Raw genomic sequence first — 15,394 nt, forward strand, 5'->3', positions numbered from 1 at the left:
CTCATGTTGCAAATTAATGAATTGCATTATCTGTTATATGGGTTTAAAAGCAAATAAGTGTCTTTGTAATGTGCACCTTGCGCTCACAACTTAAAACTGATAAACACCGTCCCAACTCGGATATCCGACCCTCGGGGGAAGTAGATGATTGACTTCAAAATAAAACATAGGCCGTTTAAATAAAATACCTGGAACTTTCAATGTAAAACGTCTGTGAGTCGAGGCGAAACTTTGGCATGTTTGCGTATCGAGCAAGTTTTGTCCTGCCTCTGAAGTAAAAAAAAAAAAAAAAAAAACGATTCCAAGTTCTGTTGCCACCAAATAATCCGCTTGGATTCGAGGTGGCCTCTAAATAATATGTTAAGGCAATGAACGAAGAGCAGTTTGATTTTGAAAGTTAAGCAACCGGAAATGAAGTGTTTGCCTTCGCTAGCTTATTAGCTCGTATGACCTGCTGTGTCCTCCAATATCTGAGATTTGACAGCTAGCTGATTCAAGGATAAGACCACCGAAATCATGGTTTTCGAGGAGAAAATGATCACGAACGGAGAGCCAGAGGTTCTTAGTATTTGTTACAGATATGATTTCGTAAGCTAGTGACGTTTGACGTTTAGCTTATAGGCTAATACAACGAGGCTAACTACGATGCATCCTGACTTAGCTGACATTAGCATTAGCCAACCTCTCTAAACATCTCTGTTCAGAACAAAATTAAAGGTTAATTAACGCAGCAGAATCAAATCGCAGTCAATGATAATAATGACGGACTAACTGGTGAAGATGAATGAATACAAGAGCAATTGATAGCAATTTCTCGAGGGTGGTGGTTTATTGATGTTATTCATTTGGTCGTGTGTATTTCAGGAGGAGGAAGAAGAGGAGGAAGAGGAAGAGATGGTGGTAAGTTAATTAAATAACCTTAACAGAATCAAAGTATGCCAAAATTATCCCATTATAACTGATGGTTTTATTTTGGTCTTGACTGAACAAAACCAATTTAAAAAACAGGAAAATGAATAGGACAGTAATTGCCAGGTGTAAAGAGGCTTCTTAAAGTGATAATTTACTTTCTCATTTGATATTTGAAAAAAATGTGTGGCAGTTTTCCCCCATATAAAAAGAAAACAAAAAAACCCACCCACTTCATGGATTTTTTTTTTTACCAAATGGACTTTCCTTTTTTTCTCAGCTATATTGCATTGCACTCATTTGGACACTGACGCTGACATATGTGTCTCTTATTGAAAGCCAGTTGCTTTGAGTGCTAAACTTTCTCTTTCAGGATCCTATTGAATCACTGCGGCAGAAGTGTGCGGAGACAGAACACTGCGTTCACACCTGGGAACGTCTGGAGCAATGTGAGACCAGAGTTGGCTCCCGGTCTTCAACGGAGGAGGACTGTACCGAGGAGCTGTTTGACTTCCTACATGCTCGAGACCACTGTGTAAGTGTGCCGTTAGCCAGCTGTACCAGGTAGAAAGACTAAAAAAACCTGACAAAAGAGCAGGTGTTCTCAGTCCCTCATTTCTTTATATTTTGTTTTCAAAGAGTCAGTGTCAAGTCGAGTGGTTTTACTGTCATTTCAACCATGTGCTGTGGTACAGTACACAGTGAAGTGAGACAACATTCCTCCAAGACCATGGCGCTATGTATAACATATAACAGACAATCAACAGAGGACTACATAAAGTGCAAGTGTACAGATGCAAAAAAACAAAACAAAATCAGTGCAATAAAAAAGTGCAACAATGACAGTGGGTTGTGCAAAAAGACTGAGCATTGTGCAAACAGTAACTTGAGGAAGGTATGTGTGTATGGGATTGTGCAGATAAGTGCTTGATGTAGTGACGTGTATGAAAGTGTGTGTGTCAGTCCAGTCACTGAGTGTTCAGGAGTCTGATAAATCAAAGTGGGGGTGTCAGAATCTTTCAAGTGGTTTTGAGCAGTAGTTCTCAAAGCCCTTTCAATAAGTATTGGGAGTTATTAAAAATTACTTAAAGAAGTTATAGAAAACCTTGCCTAACAGAGTTCAGGCTGTGTTGAATAATAAACGTGGGCATACCAAAGTTTGACTTTGAAGCTTGTTAGAATTGTAAAAACTGTTCTTTTATCATAATAAATGCTAATAGCTACTTAGGCTGTCTTATATTTAATAGAAAATAAATAACAACCCTCAAAGATGTTGTTACTTTAAGAATGCTCTTGGAGCAATTTTTAAATCTTTAGACAGTGTTTCCACCTCCACTGTCTGTCTCAAGAACTGCTGTTCTCCAGGGTCAAGTTGATCTATAACCAATCGTAGTTGATTGAGCAATCTGAGTTGTGATAATAAACTAAACTAATAAATAGACCTGGCCTTCCGTTTTATGACTGAGCTCTGTGTTTTGCTCTGTATGAGTGCAAACCTGAAAGTGAGTGGTATTATGATGTGTAAAGTAGGACTGTTTTTACTCTTAAAGACAGTTTTGATCTCCTGAAGGCTTAGATAAATATGACTGAAGGAAGATTTTTATCAGAAATCATAGAGATAATCATTACATTTCTACTCAACATTTGCAAGCAAAGCTGCAGTCCCTCATACATGAAGTTAACGTTTGCTTACCATGGCAATAGGGCACACTTTTATCTGGCAGTTGCCAACATAAGAGCAGCATATACAAGAAACTATCCATTTGTATGGCCTACATGTAAGAGCAGTAACTTAAGTGATATGAAATGTCTTTGTTTGTTTGCACTGATGAATTATTTATTGTATCCTCTCTACAGGTGGCACATAAATTGTTCCATTCTGTCAAATGAAGCTCTCAGTATTTGACCACCGGCTAATGGCATTCTTCACATATTGTATCGTAAGAAGAACTTGGAGTAAAATACATCCATTTGTGGATCTACTGTATGTTGTAACTTGAAGTGTATACATTATCTGCTCATGTAAAAAAAAAGTATTTAACATGTCGGAGTCAACATTTCATTAAAGATGATGGCTTAAACATCTTACCATCCCCCCCATGGTGATTTTTTTATAATATGATCAAATCTCTGCTTTTCTACAGTCACTGGTAAATACTCGCGTCTATGTTCTTTCAGCAAGCCAGCTCCACCAACAAGTCAACTACTGATATCCCAACTATGATGGCCACAGCAGTTCTGTTGCACACAAACAGTGGTGCCACCACAGCTCCATGCCATTAATACCACTTTTGAGAGCACAAGTACTTGCTGCAGTATTCTCCACCAGTTAGACAAAACCAAGGAGAAGTCAACACCAGAAGCAAAGAAATCATTTTTTTCCCAGAAGGTCTCGTTTTTTTCAAACTATTGCAGTACCTTTATCTGCGTTGCCTGTGAATGTCTGAGCTTCTGTATTGTTATATCAAAATCCTGGTAAAAAATGTAATGATTGTACACTCGTGTCTTCAGCTACTATATTACTTTATAAAACTTTAGAGGAGCATTGCTGCTTGAAATGGCAGCAAAACATATCTTGGACCAGCGGATGCCGAACCACTTTTGGTATCCAGCAGATAAGAAATGTAGTCATGTGGACATCTGCATGAACCCCCATGCTCACCAGCTGATGACAAAATTTATGTCACTCAGATCCAGTCACACCCTAGCAATGTCATATCCACTAAGGCAGTTATGGTGTAAGACTAATGCAAGACCTGAACCCAAAAGTATATAGTTTGAATAATTTAGTCATAGGTAACTCAAGTTCACACAAGGACTTGCAGACAGGGGTGGCTTGGGTCAAGACACAGGAATCCACTTCTGCCAGAAAAGAGTTGGTCTGTGTGGTTTGAAGAGAGGAAGCCTTAATGTGCTGATTGGATTAGATTCTTACTTGATTTTTTCCAGAAGGAAGGCAGCAAAGGGAGTGACTGTTTACAGTTCCTTAAGTAGGCAGAGACAACAGGGGCTTGACAGGCAGGTGATTATGACTGGTAAATATTTAGCAATTCCTTTCCAAAGAACGTGGACCTTAAATACCTGTCTTTGATGGTATGATGAGAATCAAGTGTGAAGGCTAAAGGGCAGGAAACCAAAAGACTACACCAGCAGGCGCAGACCAAGGCAAGACACATGCAATCTTTGTTGCAAGCGATCGCCACAGTGATTTTACTTCAGAAACATGAAGAAGAAACGAGGCCGCAGTCTCACTGCTCATCAGTTTGTTACCTGTTGATGTTCAGAGCCTGGCTGCTGGGCTGAGGTCGGCATTAACTCAGCTTTAACATCACTCAGGGCTTTTGCCTTGCTTATTGTTAGCATGTTGTCTGATATACAGATATACACACGCACAAACATACATGATCTTCAAAATCAATCTTTTTTTGTAGTCAAACACCTATCAGCACTATTTGGGGACTGTGCTCTTTTGCCCTGTTGAGTAAATCTTTAGTGAAGCTGGTGTTATGGAATCACTATGAGACAAGCTTTTCATGCAGCAACAACATTTCAGTGCAAACAGACTTGTAAATGTGTACCCGTGTACTTTAATGTGGTTTCAGTCAGCTGCTGTAGCACATCTGCCCTAGGCTTTGTAGATCTCATGCTTGGATGTTTCCTATTACTCCTCTGTGCATATTGCTGGAAGTTAGCCTTCTTATGTTTCCTTAAAAAGTAGAGTCATTTCTGAATTTTCTTAAGAAATGTGTAAAGACCGTGATAGTCATGTGATACCAGGGAACCTATAGTAAGCTGTTCGTCTGCTGCATTTCAGTTTCAATAATATAAAGAAAATATAAAGAATGTCCAATAACCGATGACCCACCAATGGTGTCAGAGAAGTGCCCAGTTTTTTTCTCAGCCAGCTGCATGTTTACCTCATGTCATTCCCCACATTCCCTGTCACATTCAACTGCTTGTATTTGATTTTACCTTCAGAAATCACTAGGGTGTATCAAAAAGAATCTGACTTAATGGATATTATTGTTAAATATTTTGAATAAAATGCCGTTTTCTCTGGAATGTTAATAAAACATTCATTTACAAACACAACAAAAGTCTAACTTAAGTTTAACACAGTTTTCTGTTTGAAAAAATCTAATTGTTACGTGCTTAAATTTACACAAAATGTCAGAAATCTGCACTGTCATGAACAAAAATTGAAACCTAATTTTTCATGATTTATTGGGTTAACCCTCTGAGGTCCAAAATATAATTGGCCGTTTCTGACTACTTTTGATTTTACATTTGTATTTCACCTTCAAATTGTTTTATTTATTTATTTATTTTTTTGTACAACCATTTAAAAATACTACTATAACTAAAATGAGAGAAGAATCAAGTGTCACAGTAAGATGCCCCACAAATTACTTGTGCCAGTAAAAAAAATTGCTTGTCTGCCACAAGACAGAGGAGAACACCACAGGCATAAACCTGCAGGCCTGACAGCAGGAGGAGTATCACTCTTTGTAGGCTCCAGCCTGGGGCCTACAAAGCAACACCCCTCCCCCACATTGGACAATCGGACCATCTCTCCCTGTTCCTTACACCTCGGTACTCACCACTCATCCAACGTGTGAAACCTGCTGTGAGGACAATTAAAGTGTGGCCAGAGGGGACAGACGCAGTGCTCCAGGACAGATTCAAAAACACAGACTGGAATACGTTCACCCACACAGACTTGGACCAGTACGTCTCATCTGTACTGGATTACATCTCCAAAACTACATACAGTATCACCACCCAGAAACGGATCACCATGTACCCCAACCAGAAGCCTTGGATGAACCGGGATGTCCGTCTCCTCCTGAAGGCCCGCAACACCGCCTTCAGGTCAGGAGATGCACAGGCCTACAATACAGCCAGGGCTAAGCTAAAGAGGGGTATCAAAAAAGCCAAACACCATTACAAAAAAAAGGTAGAAGAACACTTCGCATGTGATAAGGACTCCAGACCATTACAGACTACAGGACAACCAAACCCTCTCCCGCATCCTCTGATGTCTCCTTCCTCAACGAGCTCAACAACTTTTATGCTCGTTTTTAGCAAGGGCATCCAACAACTGCAACCAAAGCAGACGTGATTCCGGACCACCAAACACTGACTCTCTCCCCCACTGATGTAGGAGCGGTGCTGAGCAGAATTAATGTCCACAAGGCTGCAGGTCCTGATGGCATTCCCGGGCGTGTTCTCAAAGCGTGTTCTAGGGAGCTTGCAGGAGTGCTGACCCACATCCACTCATCTACATTAAAGGGGCGACAGTGGAGCGTGTGAGCAGCTTCAAGTTCCTGGGTGTCCACATCTCCGAGGATCTCATCTGGACGACAAACTGCTCCAAGCTGGTCAAGAAGGCTCACCAGCGCCTCTTCTTCCTGAGGACTCTGAGGAAGAACCACCTGTCCTCAGACATCCTGGTGAAGTTCTATCGCTGCACCATCGAGAGCATCCTGACCAACTGTATAACAGTCTGGTACGGGAACTGCTCTGCCTCGGACCGGAAGGCGTTGCAGAGGGTCGTGAAAACTGCCCAGTGCATCGCCGGAGCACCACTTCCTGCCATAAATGACATCTACAGGAAGCGGTGTCTGAAAAGGGCTGGGAAAATATCAAAGACCCCAGTCACCCAGCACATGGACTCTTCACCCTCCTGCCCTCCGGGAGGCGCTACAGGAGCCTCCAGACTAAGACCACCAGGTACCGGAACGGCTTCTTCCCCACAGCTGTCAGACTCCTGAACTCTGCCTCCTGACATCTGACCCACGTTAAACTCATGGACTGAACATACACACACCCACAACCACCTACACACACACAATGGACAAAAACAAACAAATGGACAACTGTACCCTCATACACACAATAATAACATGGACTGAACCACCACTCACAACCACTAGCACTTTATATAGCCTCTATATAAAGAGGCTATATGGATAATTTTCTAATTTCTGTAGAAATTATCCACATATTTCACTTATCTTAACTGCACTACTGTAAATGCTGTATAGACAATAATTCTGCACAATACGAAAATTATAATTCTACAACTGTTTACAACTGTTTATAACTTGCATAGTTCGTATTTCTGTATAGTTTTCATATTTATGTCCTGTTCATAGCCTGTACATACTTATAGTTATAGAATATTCATAACCTACCTTCATACCATGTACATTGTAACATACCCATAATAGACCCATATTTTGTACCCTCATACCTATAACAGACCCATTTCTGTAATATATCTATATATCTATATTATTGCTAATATATATTTTGTAATATATCTATATAATTGCTTAAGCGCTTTCTGGATGGATGCAAACTGCATTTCGTTGCCTGTACTTGTGACATGTGCAATGACAATAAATTCTACTCCTCCGATTTTCCACCTGGAGACAGTGTTTACCAATCTGCCTTTGTGACATTCATTAGTACCCATACTGACACACAAAACAGAACAAGGAATACACTACACACTAACTACACAAGACAACACAACACACTAACTATACACTCCATGCTAAATGTCACAAATCTCTCACATCTCAAAACTCGCTATCGATCTCTCTCTCTCTCTCTCCCTCTCTCTCTTGCTGCTGTCACTCCCAAAACTTTCCCCTAAACAACCAAATCACATGTGTTGACATTTTTTTTATTGGTCAACATAGTACATTTTTCCACCAATAGGAAAGAGGTGGCTTTTTACCTTTCTTTATTTTTTTATTGTATTTTTTATCATAACTCTGGATTTAGTGGCCTATCATTAAAATTTAAAAACTGATGTATGCTTTGAAATCCGAACTTTCAACACAATCTGAAATAGAGACTCAACGTGACTGCAGCTTGTTGTTATGTCAGCTTAAATCAGTCATGTGATTTGGAGGTGCGGCGTGTCCTGTGACCCCAGACGGTTAACGACCCTCACCTTCATTCCATTTCCAGGGTGTAACAAATAACCACCTGTGTCAAATCTGAAATGTCCATGGTGTTGATTCAAATGTGCTCTGTCACAATCATAGGCATCCATCGCTACCGAAAACATGAAATAAAGCCGCTCTGCGCTATGGGCTGAACCATTGTCAAATGGGGGGGCGAGGTAACACCATGTAATATATTCAGTTTTAGAATTTATATTCAGTGTTATAATTTATATTCCATTTTAATTGCTGCTAGGCTCAAAGTGTTAATGCTATTTTATTTTAATGAATGACACTGTCATATGCAAAAAGAGGGTGGCACTAAGGGTGGCAAGGGATCATTTTAGGGTGACACTTGCCACCCCATACCACCCCTCTAGATCCGCCAAAGACTCCAGGGTATGTACAGGCTGTACTTCCCCTTGGCCTGTTCCTGTTTACCTTCCCTGGATTCCTGAGTTTGGCAGTGTGGTGCCAGCGGGGTGAGAGTGTTTTGGCAGAAGCGGAGTGTGGCGTGTGTGATCGTGACTGCATGTATGGACCTTTCCCCCTCCTTCCCGTTGATCCCTGGAAATCTCGACCCGCACTTTGTATATATTTCACCTGGTGATTGTAAATAAACTTTTCTGCAGACTTCAAAGGAAACATGTTAACTTGAGTATTTGTATCCTGTATCCTACAAGCTTAATCTAGACACTTTGTTTTTTGGCTATTTGCTAAAGGTTAAATGAAAGTTAAGGGCTTCACAGGCAATGTTTAAAAAATAAGGTCACTAACATATCAAAACAGACATAAACTACGTGAGTGTTTGTGTGTGTACTTTAGTTAATCAGTGGCAGTGAGCCGTCTGTTTCAATATCTCCGTTTGCAGCAAGATATTAATCTTCTGAAAGATTCTCTTGTCTTTAATTTTTTAAATATCATTAACATACTGTGATATTTACCTGACAGTATATGTTTCAACAAAGTATTTTGGATGAAATTGTGTTATAAAAACAATAAATTACTCTTTTTGGACTTTAAAGTACACTAATTGCCTGCTGACAGCTCCCTTCTGATAGGTAACATGTTTCATAACAGCACTCACTGAACTACTTTGAAAATAAATTGATATTTTTAATAATAATTAAAAAAACATATTTTCGTTGATAATGATGTTCACTTTCTTCCTCACGAGGAATTACTGCATGTGGAAGTAAGTCGCAGTGATTTACATTGTATGCATATATGAATTAGTACATAGTACATTTGCTTTTGTTTAGTATCCCATTCATCATATAAATTCTTTGAGAGAATTTCTTTTTATTTGATCATAAATAAGTGATCAAATTATTCAGTTGATTTAGGACAAGCACTATCTTTCTTGCAAATCTCATTGTTTTACAAAATTAGGAGCAAAGGTGTAATCTGCAAGACCTCTGCTTCCTCTGCTCCATCCCTTTTTTCTTTGTCCTAACAAGTGAAATAGTGACATTAATGAATATGTGAGTTCACAATCAGTTAATCTGGTTAAAACTCAAACGCCACAAAAGTATATTTTATTGTTGAAAATCAGTAAACCAAACTGAGTGGTCAAAGCGAAAAACTGAGATTATTTAGGAGTTTTCTGTTCAAAGTGCAGCATTTGGGATTTTACTGTGTGGCAAGAATTGGGTAGACCAAAGTACAATTGGTAAATTTTTAACTTTTTTCTTTGCCACACAAAAGCTAGTGACTGAAAATAAGTTATTTCATATTATTTTTCCTTTAATTGGGTTTCTCAGTTGGTTTATAACATAGAATGTATATGTTTATAACAGAGTTTAGTTTCTTTTTTTTTCTTTTCTTTCTTTTCTTTTTTGTCTGTCCCATTTGGTTCTTTAGCTGTCAGAATTGTTGTCTGAAGACCAACAAGGATACCAAATGGATTTATTCTGCCAAATGGATCATCATGGCATTGCCGTATTGGTCCATTTGATCAAACTTTGTTGTTATTATTTATTTTATTTTCAGTTGTTACAGATGGGACAGACATGACTGGGGGATAGGAAAGGGAGAAAGAAAGAGAGGAAGGAAAAGAAAAACAGAAGGGAAAAGGGACAGTGAGAAAGGACACTTACAAAGACAAAGAGAAAAAAAAAAATCTCCTGGATCACCTGTTGAGAGAAAAAGAAGAGAAGACAAGCAAAAAAAACCAAACAAAAACAAACCAACATACTAAACACAACACCATCACGTTAATCTAGCTAAGTGTGAACAGCAGTAAATACTAAATATTGAAAGTTGTTGTGCAGCACGCAGGACAGACAGCGCACAATGTGCTTTGAAGTAGCAGCTAAGAAAGGTGTAGTTTATGTCTACGAACAGTGAACACCCATGTGCACACCTGTGTGGATCAACGCACTTGTATACAAAAGGTTTCCCCATGTAACGATCTGCTAGAGGGTGTGGAGGCCCATAGCCCCGTCCCCCAGGGAATGAAGCAGGCATGGAGGAGATCCAGGCTCCAGACATCCAGAGGCCCCAGAGTGCGAGAGCCCAAGGAGTACCACCAGAGGGGCATCCGTGCCACCTTCCTGGGAAGGGCTGAGGAGATCCCCAGACGAGGGGGTCACCCAGTAGCCACAGAAAAACAGAGTTTAGTTTCAACTGTACCTATGCTGGGTACAGTTGAAAAATCACGATACAGTTTTACAGCTGTAAAAGTGCCTAACCAGTTCATTGCAAATGTTAACTTTTAAAAAATATCAACAAAAATATTTAACTCCAAGAAATAATTTAACTTATTGATGAACAATAAATAGTAGATAATTTGTAAAATATTGCACAGCAATTGCAAAGGGCTAAAAATATTTTAATGACATTTTTCATAGAGAGTGTTGAGAGCAATTGCAGACAGCAGTAACAACATTGGTGGTTAAAAAATGTAACACCTGCAGCTGTAGAGATTGCTACATAACCAAATACAAATCAGCAAATTGAAGAAACACTAAATTGTGTTTTTCTTTGCCTTACACATTCACCAGACATGACTCCAAACCAATAATGTTCGACCACTTCAAATCAATAATGGTCTAACATTATTGGTTGCAATTTATTATGCAATTTAATTGGATTCTACAATGGGTACAACTGCTCTCAACTCTACCCTATTCACCACCTTGCACATTTCTCTTGTCTGACAACCTTGAAAGGCAATACTTCACAATATATGTCAGTCTTAAGAGCAGAGAATGAAGATTGCAATGAGCTAAGCTGCAGCACAGTCAGTTATTCAACGTGCAACGGGTCTGGTGAGGTGACAGTTTTACCTTTGAAAAATCAACGTTGCCAATATCTTTGTATTGGAGATGCTATTGCATTTCTCATGATCAGAGAGCGTGTTAATGCCAATGTTCAGAAGAGAAACAAGAGCTCTGACTTGTTGTACACGTAAGTTATGTTAGGTGTTTCGACTGTCCCTCTGTTCCAATTATACTCCACACACACAAAGCCTGAGTTCTCACACTACAGTAAATGTTTAGACGTCCACCCCAGCTGTAAAACTCAGAAACCAGTCTTACTTGTTATCATCTATCGTCCACCTGGGCCTTACACAGAGTTTCTCTCTGATTTCTCAGACTTTTTATCTGATTTAGTGCTCAGCTCAGATAAAATAATTATTGTGGGTGATTTTAACATCCATGTAGATGCTAAAAATGACAGCCTCAACATGGCATTTAATCTGTTATTAGACTCAATTGGCTTCTCTCAAAGTGTAAAAGAACCCACCCACCACTTTAATCACACTCTACATCTTGTTTTAACATATGGCATAGAAACTGAACATTTAACAGTGTTTCCTGAAAACCCTCTGCTGTCTGATCATTTCCTGATAACATTTACATTTACAATAATTGATTACACAGCAGTGGAGAGTAGACTTTATCACAGTAGATGTCTTTCTGAAAGTGCTGTAACTAAGTTTAAGAATATAATCCACCCACTGTTATCATCTTCAATGCCCTGTACCAACATAGAGCAGAGCAGCTATCTGAACGCTACTCCAACAGAGGTCGATTATCTTCTTAATAATTTTACCTCCTCACTACGTACGACTCTGGATACTGTAGCTCCTGTGAAAACTAAGGCCTCAAATCCGAAGTACCTGACTCCGTGGTATAATTCTCAAACACGTAGCCTAAAGCACAACCACATTGTGTGACCGAGATGGCGACCAGCATGAAAAGGAGGTGCCAGGTTGTTGTGGTTGTGTATGGTTCTTCCACATGCTACCGAGGCCCCTTTTTTAAAAATATTTAAACAGTTAAATTGCCAATAAATGACAACAACCAACAGAAGAGTTAAGAGCAGAGAAGATTTGGCAGGTTTATCATGGACGCAGCCCACACACTCAACTCTGCTGCCTAACACATATTTTCCTTCCTAATGTAGCACCACTTAAGAGGAAATAAACAGGATTTCTAGCTGTATAAGATTTAATGCCGATTATTTCATGGGTGTTTTTAGTTTTTTGTTTGCGGTCAGTTGGGTCAAGGGGTACTACCATTTTTGTTCATAATTTAAATTTAAAATTTAAAATTAGAAAGCAATGTCTGATTTTAATTTGTTATTTATGAGTTAAATTTTGTTGTGTTTTTAATTGACTCAAAAAATGAAAATGCTTCACCCTTAGATATACAGAAGCTCCAAATCTTTGAGGACTGGTTATTTGGAAAACAATGGCTACATGCAACCATCTCCAAGCATTGCCCGAGGTGTCAGAGAGGTGAAAGCACTGTTAGAGGAAGCAGGGCAAACAGTAAGATGTTCCCACACACGTATTATCATTGTCGAGTCAGCTATGTAATGTAAGTTGTATATGTTCAGTGTTGTCATTTGTGTCTTTAGCTGGTCCCTCACTATCCACTGAAGATTGATCAAATTACCCCTGAACTAATGATAAAGGGTTTAGTGGCAGATGGAGGTACCACCCCGCTACAAAAACTGTGAGTTGATCCTTTTAACAAATTACTTCATATGTTCTTCTCAACTTCATCATCTAGTACATAGAGATTTGTTTTCAGTGCTTAAGACTAAACATCACCATTCTGTCAATGTCTTTATTAGCACATGTTGATGTTGTGCATTTTAAAGCTTTCTCATTACAGTTTATTACAGTTTGTCTGCTTTTAGCCACCAAACATCCATTGATAAACCATATTATCTTTCCACCTATCACTTTTTTTCAAGAAACTATAATCCTTAGTAAATTAGTAGAACAACATACAAGTGAACAAATGTGGTGCACACAAGGAAGAGATTATATTGAAGTCACAGGGTGAGTTGATACAGCAATGTCAAAGAATGAGATTCAAATGGAGATCAAAAGTATGGTTGAGAAAGGTCATAAGTTTATAAATGCATCTGAGTTACCATTTCAGTGATTGTAGGAAACGTGAAAGATTTTCTACCACTAGTCTGAATGCACAAATTAGTTTGCAGTAAGCAATTTTTATGTTTTGTGTTGTATGTCTTAATGTTGTTTTGAAAGTGATAATTAATTCATGCTGATAATTGCGTAGAATGGGAAGGAACAGACTAAATACAGTCGTTATCAGGGTGTTTTGTTCAGCTCCGGCCTTGCAGCTGGCGCCAAAGGGGTATCCGCATAAGTGATGTTATTTTTTACTTTAGTGCGAACAGCTCATATGAATTTCAAAGCAGTTCTACAGTCCAACACTGGTCTCTCAATCTCCCGTTGGAGAGCCGCGAGCTTCGCCATACTTGCGTTCTGTGATGTTGTCACTTCTTGTGCTCAAGGAGCCAATGTCTGAGAACTCATGGCAGTGTGCCTCCCCGAGATGTCATCCAATTTTGTGCCCAGAGATGTTATTCCGGGCTAGCCCTTCCAAGATGTATCCAGTCTGCAGTCAGAGATCTTATTCTGAGTATTCACAGCAGCCGTAACCTTTCCAAGATCTTATCCGTGCTGACTCAATGAGCCCATTTTGAGAAACTCACGCCTCTTCCATCGTTCCAATCCCAGCGGGCAGCCTTGTGGGGGTTTGAACAGCCGGTTCCGCTTTCTTAATTCTTCGATAAGTCAGGGCCAAGCCAGCTCCGATCAGCCAGAACCCTGTTACCATGGTTCCGAATAGGTAGATATCTTCACCACTCAGGCTCACCCAAGCCCAAACTTCTCTTTGAGAAAGGGGTGTCAATTGCATTTAGGGACCAGTCGATCCAATCCATAATTCCTTAGGAATTCCATAGGAAGACGTTGCAACCAAGAATCAAGAAATAAACCACATCAGACTATTGTGACTCCAATATTTGTCAGTGTTTTGTGTCTTTTTCTGGTGCTTCTGTCAGTTATTGTCGCATCTTAGTCTTTTTGCAAGTCCTCTGGACTAGAGTTGGATGTCTCGAGACCGGTCTTGGTCTCGAGACCGGTCTCGAGACCACTTTTACGTGGTCTTGGTCTCGTCTTGGTCTCGACGGACTTTTGTCTTGGTCTCGGTCTTGGTCTCGATGGACTTTTGTCTTGGTCTTGTCTTGGTCTCGACGGACTTTTGTCTTGTCTCGGTCTTGGTCTCGCTGTTTCGATCTTCCGTTCTCAAATCGACATAGTGTTCCGGAGATTTGGAGTCAACCATTAGCGGAGCGGGGGGGTGGCTTACTGGGCTTAAGCCCGGGTCATTTTTTCAGAAGCATGGGGCACCGTCGTAAATTCCCCCTAATTTTGGTATGATCCGAGCTCAGGTACTAGGCGACTGAGCACAGCACGCATGTGAGCGAGGGGGGAGAAGCTGCTGCCTGCGAGTTTGCTGCAGACAGAGGAGAGCTTAAGTTTGACCAGGTACCAAAGCAAATCATTCGTACTGAACTAATAATGTAAATATGACGGTGTATCACAAAAGATTGATATCAAACTGATCAGTTGGTTGCGTTACTTGCTCTTCGAGTGAATCAACAAATGGATAAATAAAAAGCCGAACAACAATGCTGATTTTTTAGAGAGTCTTAGCCTACATTTCATATTTTCAGTTGTTACCCTCCACGGCTAAACAAACTCTCTAAATCGGTTTCAATTGTGTACTGATGAACACAACAATGGACATAAGAAGCTTCTTTCAAAGAAAAAACTCAGGTAGATGTTATTTTATATATTATGTTTTGTATGTTGTTCAGTATATCTATGCAAAACAAGAGAAATTTCAATACACAGCAGTATATTCACAGATGAAACCAGATATTTACATACACTTTAGGTAGAAAACATAAAAACTATTTTTACTGTTAAACATTAATTTAGAGTAAACTTTTGTTTTAGATAAATAAATGTTGAAATATCTTTTGAATTAGTTTAATGACAGAATAAAGAGAGACAGAGCTGTCTATTTTTATCCCTTTCATCAAATTTAGGAGAACATATACACTAAGTTTATTGTTAATTAATAAGAAAAACTCCAGACATTCCATTCTGAGCTTAAGAAGCTTCTGATAGGTTAGTAGAGTCCATGTGAGTAAATTGGTGGCACAGCTGTGGATGCATATAAGGCAAA

The 15,394-nt window shown here is 39.5% G+C and overlaps 1 protein-coding gene and 1 long non-coding RNA gene across 2 annotated transcripts; both read left to right on the top strand.

Annotated features, from left to right (window-relative positions):
- Nucleotides 1-387: 387 nt before the first annotated feature.
- On the top strand, nucleotides 388-2,997 carry uqcrh (ubiquinol-cytochrome c reductase hinge protein). The gene is made up of 4 exons (XM_003439817.5): nucleotides 388-558; nucleotides 865-900; nucleotides 1,283-1,444; nucleotides 2,767-2,997. The coding sequence occupies exons 1-4, from the start codon at nucleotides 517-519 to the stop codon at nucleotides 2,797-2,799; spliced, it is 273 nt and encodes a 90-aa protein (XP_003439865.1). The 5' UTR covers nucleotides 388-516; the 3' UTR covers nucleotides 2,800-2,997.
- Nucleotides 2,998-11,940: 8,943 nt separating this feature from the next.
- On the top strand, nucleotides 11,941-13,592 carry LOC112843906 (uncharacterized). Its single transcript, XR_003216458.1, has 2 exons — nucleotides 11,941-12,648; nucleotides 12,738-13,592. It is a non-coding gene; the product is annotated as an uncharacterized LOC112843906 (long non-coding RNA).
- The last annotated feature ends 1,802 nt before the right edge of the window (nucleotides 13,593-15,394 follow it).

Source organism: Oreochromis niloticus, linkage group LG23 (genome assembly GCF_001858045.2).
Source record: "Oreochromis niloticus isolate F11D_XX linkage group LG23, O_niloticus_UMD_NMBU, whole genome shotgun sequence".
NCBI lineage: Eukaryota > Metazoa > Chordata > Actinopteri > Cichliformes > Cichlidae > Oreochromis > Oreochromis niloticus.